Source organism: Lissotriton vulgaris, chromosome 6, assembly GCF_964263255.1.
Source record: "Lissotriton vulgaris chromosome 6, aLisVul1.2, whole genome shotgun sequence".
NCBI lineage: Eukaryota > Metazoa > Chordata > Amphibia > Caudata > Salamandridae > Lissotriton > Lissotriton vulgaris.
The window spans coordinates 1752556746-1752570295 of NC_141694.1; the positions used below are offsets into that span (position 1 = coordinate 1752556746).

General features: G+C 41.2%; 1 protein-coding gene across 2 annotated transcripts in view; it reads right to left on the minus strand.

Moving 5' to 3' along the window:
* Positions 1 to 4913: 4913 nt before the first annotated feature.
* The window catches only part of LOC147709418 (xanthine dehydrogenase/oxidase-like), a 379031-nt gene continuing 370394 nt past the window's right edge, over positions 4914 to 13550 (minus strand). For both annotated transcript variants that reach the window (XM_086927988.1, XM_086927987.1), the window contains exons 35-36: positions 12196 to 12363; positions 4914 to 7047 (exon numbers count right to left, since the gene is read on the minus strand). In XM_086927988.1, the coding sequence (XP_086784114.1) occupies positions 6997 to 7047; positions 12196 to 12363 (219 nt within the window). In that variant the 3' untranslated portion in view covers positions 4914 to 6996. The remainder of the gene's footprint in view (positions 7048 to 12195; positions 12364 to 13550) is intronic.

Below are 13550 nucleotides of genomic sequence, written 5' to 3' on the forward strand. Positions count from 1 at the left end.
GTAAAGGTCCTTAAGGAAGTAATTAATAAAGGGAAGATAACGGAAAGCTGGAGAGGCTCTTTAATATCCCTGATATTCAAAAAAGGAGATTGGGCGCTTCCGGAAAACTATTGTTTAATAACGCTATAGGACACTGATGCAAAATTATTTGCAACCCACCTGCTAACAATCTTAAGTGACTGGGTAACAAGGAATAGCATTCTTCCGCTAAACCAAACTGGCTTCATTAGAGGTCTTGGGACATCTTCCAATATCCTGGCACTATCGATTTTAATGGAAAAAGCACTTGCAAGTAATGAATCACTATTCTTATGTTTTGTTGATTTTAAATCAGCTTTTGATTGTGTTAACAGAGATCTGTTATGGGAAAAGTTACATGCGCAAGGGATTCCCTCGCCTTTAATATACATGATCAGTCTCCTGTATACAAAAACTTGGGCCAGAGTTCGTATTGGGAATGGCAGATCACTAACTGAGGAAATACCAACACTAGGGGGAGTGAAGCAAGGTTGTGTATTAGTACCTTTATTATTTAATCTGTTTTTAACTGATCTAACTGAAGCCTTAAACAAGATTAATGCACACCCACCCAAGCTTGCTGATAAACACATATCAAATCTGCTATATGCAGACGATGTCATCCGTTTAAGTAGAACAAAGGTGGGTTTGCAAAGATTGATAACATGTATACAGGAGTATGGAATAGAAAACAAAATGGTAATAAATTAATCAAAATCCAAAGTTATGGTTGTTTAAAAAAATGTGAGAAGGAAGTACAACACAAAATGGTTCTTAGGAAAGGAAAAACTGGAACAAATTAAGACCTATCGATATCTGGGAGTGGTCTTTGATGACAATGGTAACTTTAAACCCCAGAAATTGGATATCGCAAGGAAAGCGAACTCCCTAACAGGTGCATTTGGGATTATAAAAAAATCCACCAATAATTTATCCTACCAACCTATACTTAAAGTCATATCTGCAAAATTGCTACCTTCCCTAACCTACGGTAGTGAGGCGTTAAACGGAAAAGACGCAGTAACAATAAACAAAGAAATCTCGAAAACTTTCTGATCCCTTTTTTGTCTACCTAAAAATGCTTCACAATTCTAAATTAGACTGGAATTTGGTTTAAACAACCAACTATATGCTCGAGTGGGTAATGTTATTAAAGTATGGAACAGAGTAAAAAATGACAAGGAGAATCTAATTTCACAGCTTTTATGGAAAGAAATAGAGGGCAATAACAAATCATCTGTTAGGAAATATCTCGAGAAGGCTTTGGATGAATTTGGGCTCAAGGGGATTTGGATGACTACTATTCCTCAAGAATCCTTTAAAAAAAATGTGAATGAGACAACTGATCCCTGGTTAAAAGGAAGCACGCTTGGCCCATAATAAATGGTTACAAAAAAAAGAGTGCTCAAGAATATTTGTAGGCTTCTTGGACTTGGAAATATAAAAATATATTCTTAAAAGCACGTTTCGGAATTCTACCCGAAGAATCGCATGCACTACCATGGAAAAAATTGAAAAATAACATATCATGTCGGTTGTGTAACACAGGAGAAGAAAACATTATACACCTACTGTGCCTCTGTCCGGAATTAAAAAATGAAAGACTAACATTGTTAAAAAGGTGTTTCAATGAAAGATCAATAAGGACTTGGAGACAAGCACTGATCCAGTGTCTTTGCCCAGACGACATACTGATTAACTCTGCCTTCTCAAAATTCTTAAAACTTGCATGGAAAAAACTTGAACTTTTATAATATTAACTGTCATATTGCTCATATTCCTCTCTTCTATACTTTTAAACACATGAATTTACAAATTTAAAACAGTTTTATAAGTCACGTGCACTATTTAAAAAAAAAGTTTTATGCTTCATTTTTTAAAAATCACCTTCTTTTTATAGTATTATCATAATTGAAATGTTTATACTGTGTATTCATTCTTTGTAAAGATTTTAAATAATCAATCAATAAATAATCACTCACTCACGTCCTGCTGAATTGACTTGTATGGTCTAGCTTAGAGATTAGTTCTAAGTATGAAAAAGGAAGGTTTAGGCCTGGCAAAAGGTTTATTTTGCCAGGTCAAAATGACAGTTTAACTTAAAACTGCCCACCCAGGCTGCAATGGCAGTCCCGGAGACATGATTTACAGTGTTACTGTAGTTGGTGCACAATGATTGCTGCAACCCACTAGTAGCATTTAATTTACAGGCCCTGGGTACATGATCTACCATAATCTGGGTACCACAATGTGCCAATTAGGCATATGCAAATGTTATCATATGTAAACAGAAGAGTTCATGCATGTAACCACTAGTTAGCAGGGGTAAAGTGTGAAGAGTCCCGTGGCCAAGAAAATGAGTTCAGTGACAGAAGGCAAAAATCTATCTGGGGTGACCCTGCTGAGAGGTCACATTTCTAAGAGTCACTGCATAATGTAGGATCCTCCCTATCATTGAAACATATGACCTGGAAAACCAGCAAACATTTCTTGCAGGTTGCCCACTTTTGTGTGCATCCCCTACTTCAAAGAGCATAGTCCTCATCTACACTTTAATCTTCTCTATTCTGCAATTATGAGGGGAGGGGCAATGGGGAAAAGTGGCTAAATTAGAAATGACCTGAATTATACTCCAAGCGTTGGTGCGTTATTAAAATCTCTAGGAAATCTCACTGTGCTGTACATTTTAAATATATGAAATATCTAATTCAGAACCTTCTTTGTACCCAGCAGGTTCATTCAATGTTTGCCCCTTCACTTTACGTCTACAGCTAGCTACAATCAGTGAAACCATAATCATGCTGAAACTTTAAGACAATGTTGAATCTAATAAATATTCAAGTACCTTTCAGACTAACTTTGAACCCAAGAAAAACACCAAACTCATTTGCCTCTATCCTACATGCAGAGAGATTGTCTTTGGATGAGGGCTATTGCAGTGGGCTGGCTCTGCTGATCATGACATTACACTTCATCCTTTCCAGGACATTGGTGTAGATTTTTCACTAACGTTCAAGTTCGTTCTCTCTCACAGGGCCCAGTAAGTTGTTCTTCCTCCTTTATCGTGAGAAGCAATGCCTCAGATTTGTGCTGATCCACAGAATCTCTGTGTCTCAGTCACTGTAATATCTCTGTTGAGCAAATTGCTCATTGATGCAGTCTTTGGACTGTCACTTTTACATCTACATTGATAACACCCAAATCCTCGCGCTTCTTTATGGAGACCTATGGGAGGCAGTGACTATTTTTAGGCATGCACAGTGGCAGTCACTGTCTCAAAATAAACTTAGTTAGGAATGAGAATATGATAGTTGAAGGCAGGGCCAAGAACCAATATATTTCTGTCTAGAATGTTGTATCACATTCAAACCATAAAAGAAATGCCGTAATACTCTTTTACATGCTCAAAAATGCCTTCGAAAATCAGATCAAAAATGTTAAACTACCTATTGGTAAATGTGCAGAGGGTACACTCTTTTCCCTTTGTACTAATTGCATATGAATATTCTCTGACTATTTCCATTTTTTCCACTTTAAATTCTTTGAGTTTAGTTCAGAGCCATATAGGAGTACATAAAAGAGTACTACAGAAAGTAGAACTCCAAAATATATTTGTGAATATGGCTCATCAGGTTTAATGTTGACACATTATTTCTTTAGAAAGTCAGATTTCTTTGGTTGACTATGGGATTTTCCTCATTCTAGGTCTTTCCCAAAAAAACTATGGCCTACCTTCAGTCAATACACAATTCCATAGCCCCTGTTTTCTGGGGCCCAAGAAAATGTAACCCATTCAGTCTGTTACTCTGTGCTTTAAACTAAGTCTGTACAAAAGGGGGTGGTGATGGATTAAACTAAGTCTGGGCGGTGAACCCCGCTCTGCTCACGGAGTTTGCAAAGTTTTCTGCACTCTGCGTTACGCAGAACTTGCGGAGCTCCGAAAAACTCTGCTTCGAATAGCGAGGCACAGTTTTTTTCCTTCCTACCGGCGAAATATTTCCTTGTTTGCGATCATCAACATTGAGTTGGTGAGTGTGAACGAGGAAAATAAACATCCTGGCGAGATTTCTCAATGCGGGTGGTCAGATTTTGTTATTGTGAGTGGTCATGTATGCTCGCAACCACTCGCATTTAGAAACCGTCCGTTCGCATTGAGAAAGCTGCAGCTCAAGTAAAAATCTACTCGAGCAGCAGAAAGGAAGCAGCTCCCGCTAGCACTGTGCATGGTGCAGTTTGCGATGATTGCACAGGGCGTGCAAGCACCTGGCACTGAAAATCACCCCGAACGGCATTTATCAAATGCACTCCGCTACTCGCAGAGCTCCGCGTAGCTCGTCAGAGTTTTTTTTGCACTTCATAGCAGAACTCCATGAACTCCAACCAGGCTTACTTTAAACTGGCTTGTGACTAAAGCCTGGATGACAATTGAACGCTTGTGCACCTCTGTAATTGCTAATTTATACATACACCACATCTTTCCATCATTAGCTTAATAAAATGTGTTCTTCTTTATGCTGAGCAACGGATTGCTATTGTCCAGAGATCCATTGGAGATCCAAGAGTGAGCAAGTGCTGCATAAAACATTTTCACATAAGGTAATATAGCAAATCAAACTGTACAGTGTTTAGTAACCCCTGTATGTCACTTTCAATCATTCCCTATGTGAAATTCAGTGGGCGAAAGAACTGTTAGCGGTTAAGTATCCCAGCCTTATGCCAGCACCTCAAACCCCAAATACTTTAGGCAGAGTACATGACAAAACATACACAGCGTATAAAATAACACCAGTGATGGATTTCTAACAAAGCATGGAAAGGCAAACATATGCAAGCCACATACATGAGCAAGAGGAATGTAAACTACCATACTAAAGCAAATATAATTGAAGCAGCCATTTTGTGTATTCATTTATTTACATAAGTATTCATTGTTAAATATTTTAAATTTCTTTAAGATTTGATAAAAGGAGAAAAGGAAATTATTTTCCTGTGCATAGTTACTCCTAAAAGTGAAGATGGGAAAGGAAAGGATAGACTTAAGAGTAACTTTGGAAAATACATTTTCATGGAAAGAGGTGTGATTGCATGACACCATCTCAGCAGAATAGAGACAAGCACACAGGGAAGCAATAATACTGACAAAATGTGGTCATGGCTAGAAACCATATAGCTCTATGTATCAAGTGTCAAAAGATAATCATAAAAATAGGTAACATTGTTTGTTCGTTGTTTTATATTTATAATTCTCGACTTTGAGAATGCAGAGGAAGTGACTTGCACATAGGAGGGGGGCGGGTGTGTGCGTGCGTGAGTGTGTTTTTGTGAACCTGTGCCTTACCACTGGGACATTGAGGAGTTATACATCTGGCAAAGGAAGGGATCCCCATACAGGACAAGGGATCACTAATAAACATTAGCATTGAGATTTAGACCATCAATCAGTTGTGCACACAAAACGTGTGAGAAACTGAGTTCTGAGAACAGTGTACAAGATGTGGTTGTACGATGGTAGGACGCAGGCAATTACATCGCATGCCTTTGCCATGCATTTTTTAGCACGCATGTTTTTACCTCGAATATGCATTGCGACAAAATAAAATGTTTTTAGTTTCCAATATACTTTTTTGATTTATCTATCACATGGGCTGTAGTTATATGTTAAAAAAATGTTGTGTGCCCTCCTTACAAGTAGACTTCATGTCTATAGGTATATACAGTTACCAGGGATAATTCACTTTTGACTATATACTGGATATAAACACTAGTCTCGGGTTGTTGCTTTCAACATTACAATGTCCTAATCCACAGTCTCTGTTTGTTCCTCACAACTGCCTCTCCAGGATATGTGGATTGGTCAGAAGAGAGAGAGAGAGAGAGAGAGAGAGAGAGAGAGAGAGAGAGGGGCAAAGACTATTTACTAGGGCACCATAGCTCACAGTGACATTGGAAGCATCTAAATTAGGGAAGAGAAATGTTTCTCAGCTCCTTGTTCTCGCTGGCTCTGCTGAAAAGCAGTTGGGCCAACCCCAGGAAAATAGAGGCTTATGTCTGCCTCATTTCACAGCTGTGTATGTTCAACATTTAGCATTGCGGCCCTGAGACCCGATGTAATTATTACACATTCACAACATGAGCTGTGAACCAAAGGCTTCAAAGTAGCAGGGGGTTTAAACCCCCTTTGTCCACCAGGACAGGCAGCCTTTGATGTTAATTAGGACATTCCACCCTGGTGAAGCGGAATGCACTAAGACCCTCTAAGCAGGCCTTTATTGTAATGCCTGTTATGGTGGGCTATAAGGCTATATTGTCACCTGCAACTGTGGTAGATAAGTCCTAATAACTTGCTCACCACCACCCCATCAACTGCATTTGTGAAGCTAACATTTCAATGTTGTAATTTAACACTTAGCAAGTGGGGTCAGAGACATATACACCATACAATTAATATCCATTATACTAATTTACAGTCAGTTACTTCCCTGAAAATATGGCCTGATTCGTCACTCTTGGATCGCCGCTGTACGTCACTGCACGTCACTGCTACAGTTAAATCACAAGGTCCTGTATCATCATCTGTCCTTGAGTAATCTAGTATGATTTGCCGGACTAAGGTCAAAAGTGCTATACATGTTTTCAATTGTAAAGCATGTCTTCTCAACAGTGCTTAACTATTTAACAGTACCTCACCCCCCTGGAACAACCAGGAGGTAATTTGTCTTTGTAATGGCAGACTTTGTTCTAACATTTCCCAATGCCACTGATCGCAAATGTACAAGAGGGTTGTTGCTTTATTCGAAGAATAAGTAGAAAAATCCACATGCGGCAGTAGAATCCAGGCTTGAATCCAAAGTCATCATCATTCAGAGTGTGTGCCTTTAGCACTGAATGTTCTTCCAGTTAGTCTTAGGCAAATTTAATATCACATTATTGTTTCACAAATGATGCTTGTGGTGGGAAGCTTCAGCAAAGGTTGTTTGTTCATACTCTCACAGCCCATGGTTTAAATGTTCCTGGTTGAGCATCCGGACACTGCAAGAGAAGAACATCAAGTGTTACCAGATGGCATAATTTAACTTTGTCGAACAAAGATTTAAGTGATGGAAGCACATTCGCAAAAGTCTATTCTTACTGTGTGAGGGTGATATATTTGGTATGGTATAGTGGCCGAGATTAGTCATTGAAGATAAGCACACTTCAGATATGTCAGTCTGACTGAAGGGGTGGCCTAGAAGTGAACTTTAAATCTCCTAGAGCAGAACAGCTCAAGACTTTATTGAAATAAGTTGGGTAAAGCACCTCTAAGATACGTTGTTAAGGATGGTGCAATCACTAAGGTGTTCTGTGACCACATAGAGAGTGAAGCTGAAGGGTCATCCAAAAATCACAGTTATCTGCACCAGGAGTGGATAGAATTAATTTGAATTTTGAATTTAAAAACACTTATAAAGCGCACTTTTACCTAGCGGTTTTTTGGCGCTGAGGACTTTAAAACCCGGGTGGCAGCAGTGAGAAAGCTAGCCTGGAAATGCTTGCAGAAAGAGATGGGTTTTAAGGCCTTACAGTAGTCAGGGTAAAGTGGGATGGATCGGATATTGAGAGGGAGGGATTTCCAGAAAGTAGGGCCGAGGACCACAAACTTCAACCCCCATCCTCCTCTTCCTGAAACGAGGGACGGAAAGAAGGGACTGGGAGGAGGAGCGGAGCTCTCTGACTGGTGTATAGCTGGAGATTGCAGAGTTTATGAAGGCTGGGGCAGTTCCAGCTCGGGCCTGGAACGCAGTACAGCCCAGTTTGAAAAGGGCCTTCTCCCTAATGGGCAACCAATGCAAGTTCTTCAATACAGAGGTAGCATGATGGGATTTAGGGAGACCATAAATGAGGCAGGCCGCTTGGTTCTGAACCAGCTGTAGGCGTCGGAGAGCATAAGCCGGAACGCCATTGTACAGGATGTTACCGTAGTCCAGCCGTGATAAAACCATTGCCATTATGATTAGTTTGAGGGCGGGAAGGGAGAAAAATCTAGAGATTTTCCTGATAGTGCGAAGAGTGAAGAAGCAGGAGGACACCACCATACTGAATTGAGAGTGCAGAGTAAGGTTTTGGTTTAACGTGATCCCGAGTGTTTTGACAGAATGAGAAGGTGGGGGGGTGGGGGGGGGCAAATGAATGGGGCAAAAACATTGAGGTCCTGGGACTGGATGCACCACCGGTCAAAACCAGCTCAGTTTTGTCTGGGTTGAGTTTGAGGTGGTTAAAATTCATCCAGTCCCTGATGAAGATCATGATTGATTGGAAATTAGAGATAGATTCAGGAGAGGGTGAGAGGTTGAAGATCAACTGGAGGTCATCTGCATAATTGAAGACAGTGACCTCCAGTTGTTGTAGAGCAGAAATGAGGGGGAAAATATAAAGATTAAATAGAAGAGGAGAGAGGGAGGAACCTTGGGGGACACCGCACTGCACCTTACCTGGGGGAGAGGAGAACCCTTCTAGATGGACGGCCTGGGTACGGTCTCTCAGGAAGGAGGTGAGCCAAGCCAGGGGAGGCCCCCTGATGCCCGCTGCCCTGACACGGGTGAGAAGGATGGAATGATCAACCGTGTCAAAGGCAGGGGACAAATCTAGGAGGACCAGAGCCTGAGGACGGCCTCCATCCATTCCCTGCCTGAGGCTGTCCAAGACCGAGACCACGACCTTCTTGGTAGAGTGGCGGGGGCGAAATCTAGCCTGACAGGAGGCCAGGTAGCCACTGTCCTCCACAAAGGAACTGAGGACAGAGGCGACGTGGCATTCCAGAATTTTTCCCAAGTAAGGGGGGAGGGAAATAGGACGATAGTTAGTCAGGGAAGCAGGGTCAGCACCGGGTTTTTTCAGTAGGGGGATGATTATGGCTGATTTGTGAAGCTTTGGGACTGTACCATTCCCAAGAGAATCGTTCAGGAATGCCAAGGGGGGAGAAGGGCAAGCCCGAAAGATTTCTCTCAGGATGGGCGCTAGGCAAACATCTGAAGGGGAGCCTGATTTGACTCTCACCGCTAGAGAAGATAACGTCTCTCTAGTCAGTTGAGGGATGTGGTCTAGATGAAACCTATTGGGAGAAAGTTCAGGGGCCGGGGGAAGTGGGGGAAGGGGGGTATGTTGGCCTTAATGGCTTCGATTTTCTCCACAAAATAGTTGTTTAGGGAGTCACAAAGGGCTTGGGAAGGGGAAGGTTTTAGGGAGGTTCTGTCTGACAGGGCCAGCTCATGAACGGTAGAGAAAATTTCTCTAAACTGGTTTCCTGATGAGAGTATTTTATCCGAGAAGTAATCAGTCTTGGCTGAAAGAATTGCCCTTTTATATGCGTTGAGCAAAAGCGAGTAGTGAGCTTTTAAAGTTGGGCAGTAGGAGCGCCTCCATGCGCTTTCAGCCTGGCGGGCAGCTAGCTTCTTTCCCTTAAGTTCATCGGTGAACCATTTGTTAACATTGTGAGCACGTTTCACAGCAACGCGTTTCAGAGGAGCTACCTGATTGCAGGACCTGGATAGCCAGTCATTAATGGCGGTGGCCTAGGAAGACGGAGAGAGTTCCTCCAGGGCAGGGTAGGAATTTTGAAGAGAGAGACAGAGGGCAGGAATATCGGCCTTGATCCAGTTGCGGGCCCAGATGTTCCTGGGGAGGGCTGGGCATTTGGGCCAGTGAAGGTCTAAGGTGAACGAGATCAGGAAATGGTCGGACCACAAACATGGTATAATAGTAGGAAGGGAGACCGAAATATTCAATGACCAAATTTGATCTAGGACGTGACCCTTTATGTGAGTAGGAGCAGACACGTGGGAGATAAAATTTAGGCTAAGGAGGGAGTCAGTGAAATTCTTGGATGCTGCGTCTTCCGCAGGATCAGAAGGCCAAAAGTTAAAGTCGCCAAGAACTAAAACAGAAGAATTGTCCTGTGCAGTGTGGCTGGCCCGACACCATCTGCGGCAGAGTTAAATTTGTTAAGTCTGCCATAGAAAGGGTGGGGGGTTTCACTAACAGGTGTGCATAATAACCCATATGCACTGGTAACCACACCCCAGCCTTTGAAGAAGAGGAGATAGATGGGCAGATTTTCAGTTATACATTGTTGGTGGTAGAAATTCCACCCCCCGCCCAAGTAATCACATAATTTGAGTTGATATATCTGCAAATTGTTTTTTCCAGTTTCAGATACATCCACTTTTATGGAGAATCACTTCCAGCCATGTGAGAATATTTTAAATGTAGCATATTTTCACCCTTCATGGTGGCAGAAGAACTATGTTCGCCACAAAGGCAGATGGAAAATTCAACATCTACCTAGTGGTTTGTGTGGGTAAACCAGAAGCACAGTATCCCCTCTTGTCACTGTAGATGTGCTTCATACGTGGGGGTTGATATTCAGAATGTTTAAGTTGTTAGGGCAGCAGTTTCCTATACTGGACACTATCTCCATTGTTTGATAGTGTGACATATGCTAGTGTGGTTACTCTCCAGCACAGGCAGGTCTGCAAAGAGCTGTTACTCAGAGAGTCTGATAGCCTGACAAGAGAGGCTTTCAATGAGCGTGCACATGCCTTGTTTTTAGGCTTTTTTTAATGAGCGTTGTTAGCCAACCAACGAGACTGCCATTCTAGCTAGATTCTCAGGAGGGCCAAAATTGATACTATAGTAGTAGGCAGTAGAAGGTCAAGATCGCCAGAAGAGTGTGGTACTACTAGCTTACTAGCTGGCTTTCTTTGGCTACTGGCCCTCAAAGTCCTCTTTCTCTCCCGCTAAATGCTCATGCACCACTTCAATTCTTTTAGCAGTCTGCAATGGAGCTATGATACTGGGAGATATACAGCAAGTCTGCTCTACAATCTAGTGCCCACATCAACTGCCTTAGTGTCTATGGATGTGGAACTGAAAAGTTAAACTCTGCCACATACAGAAAGTAAAGGGCAGATCAAACCACAAGGGGTCCTTGCGGGAATTGCCTGCTCTTAGATTTGTAGAACCAGAAAACTGGTGGACACTTTGTGGTCTTGGTTTGAGATGCCCATGATCTGAAAATGATTTTCATGGTCATATGTCAGAATATCAAGCACAAACATATTTTAGCCTACATATTAACTATCAAAATATTAGGAGGTAAATAAGCTTGTAGGTAAGCATAGATTTATTATTCGTAATGCCACATCTAAATACCTTGAAGATATACATGTGGTCAAGGTACATAAACATGGAGGTAAGACCAGTAAACTAGTACTTACCTACACAATTCTGTAGTTGTCAATATTCTGACTACAATATGTTGGTAGAACAGTATTTGAAACTCAATATTTATGTCGTTTATCGATATTCAGTGGTGCTGCTTAATAGAATTGTGTGTTCTTGGGTGTGAACATGTGAGACACTGTTTCTTGACTGAGAATTGCCCATTTATTTCTGAAAGTTATGCAAGCTTGATATTTTATCCACTGACAATGCAGTCCACACTGCCACCCCAAGATATCAGTTCTAAATATTGGGAATTCTTACAGTAAACCTTGTTCTCCTTTGCCTATCCTGTAGCAGGGATACCTGAGTTTTTGGCTGTTGTTCATGAAACAAATGGCAAAGCTTTGCTATGGTCAGTGGCGGTGCAAACTTTGATATTGTTGTGCTAGATTCTATTGGGGTTCAAATTTGTGTTCCAATCTTTGGTCCATTCGGCTTCCTTTAGGGCTTTTCATTGTGGATGCATCATGTGTTTAACCCCTTCTCTGCTGATGATGAGCTCAGCTCGTCATCAGCCACGGTGGTCGTGTGCGGATGATGAGCTGAGCTCGTCATGTAACGCGGTATTTATCAAAATGCCGCACAGCGGAAAAATAACCGCTGCAGCGATGCGGTTAAGGTATATCTTCAAATACCTGAAAAATACTCCCTGATAGGATAGGAGTTGTAGAGGGGGCACCATGCTTGTGTGCTTCCATGTCAAGGCACCATTTGACCAGGGAGAGAGAATAATGACTCAAAAACGTATCAGCAGTCTATAATACACTGAGATCTATTCACATGTTTTAGATGGGACATAAGGTTTCATTCAATTCTACTCTTGTATATCTCAGAAATTCTATCTATACCACATGCAGTTACTCTTCAGTGGGCATTAATTAGAAAACAGTCAATAAAAGTGAACAAACTATACAATACCATTTTGGTAAAATTGTCTACACAAGCGCCTCTTATCCTCTCTGGTGTTGCAGGGCTGTCCAGTCTAAAGGGTCCTGTAAGACCGACTTCACTCCTCGCAGAGTTGATGGCATCTTTAATGGCAAAAAAGATTGATGCTGCCAAGAAAAGAGGTGGCTCACCAACAGCCTGAGAACATGAAGAAGAAAGAGAGGTCATTGCATCTGAGCCTAAATTAACAAAACCATGATAAAAAACACCCTTCGTAGATATACTGGGAAAGCCCTGCACATCTAAGCACTTTATCTAGAGTAATCATACATGTCTTCTTTAATTCTGTAAGCAACCATTGACTAAATTATAATCATGGCTTTCTTTTCAAATGAACATATCGCTATGTGTATGTTTCAGAATTTTTAAAGTCCTGCTTATACCATGTTTTCTATCTCAGTGCACCCGCTTCCTTACGTATAGCTTCATCTGCTTTGGTTGTTTCCTAACATGACCCTAAACTGCTCACCCACCACATCCATCCCTAGACTATCCACCACATACTATCTCGTCGTCTCACTTCCAATAACCCTTTAACCAATCGCTTTGCAGTTAGGAAGAGATCGGGAGATGGCCTTGCATTAACAAAGGAACATTTAATTTCTTTAGAATTTACAAGCTATTATTATTGCTCCTGGGTTGATCCATTTGATGGTGAAAAATATAAAGTATATCAATAATATTGCCACTTTGACACATTTTCCTTTCTTTTGACAATTCACTCCATTTGCTTTCCAATCCTTACCCTTGCAAAACTCACACAACTGAAAATGGCCCTAGCATCACTATTCAGAGACAAAGAGGAAGACTGTTTAAAAAATACTGATGTTGCCTCAGAAATGTTTTCTTGGGAGTGAACCAGTGTAAGAAATTATATGTAGAAATGATGAATAAATGTTTGGTTTTCATTCATCTGACATCTGTATCTCTTTCAAGAGAGTACCCATATATATTTCAGTAATTCAGTATACAGTGAGCACTTTAATGGAGAGACAAAAGAGGAAAACTCAGAAACCATATGTACTAATTTAAAAGAAATCAGAAGTTGCTTTTCATCTTCAGAACAGGTGCAACAGGTGAAGAAACACAATCAATTACATTTACCCGTTGACCTCCGTGGCTGGGCAAGGATGCCCCAGGGTAAAAATGCAAGAAGTTTAAACAAAACAGGCTTTGGCAAATTCAGTAGGTTTGGGATTAGTATGAAAACACATTCAAACACAGGAAATCAGAGTTGATAGTTGCATACAATAGCACAATATTGTAAGATATATTGGCTTTGTCAATGCTGGATAATGGTGGTGGCAATGGTGTTGGCGATATTA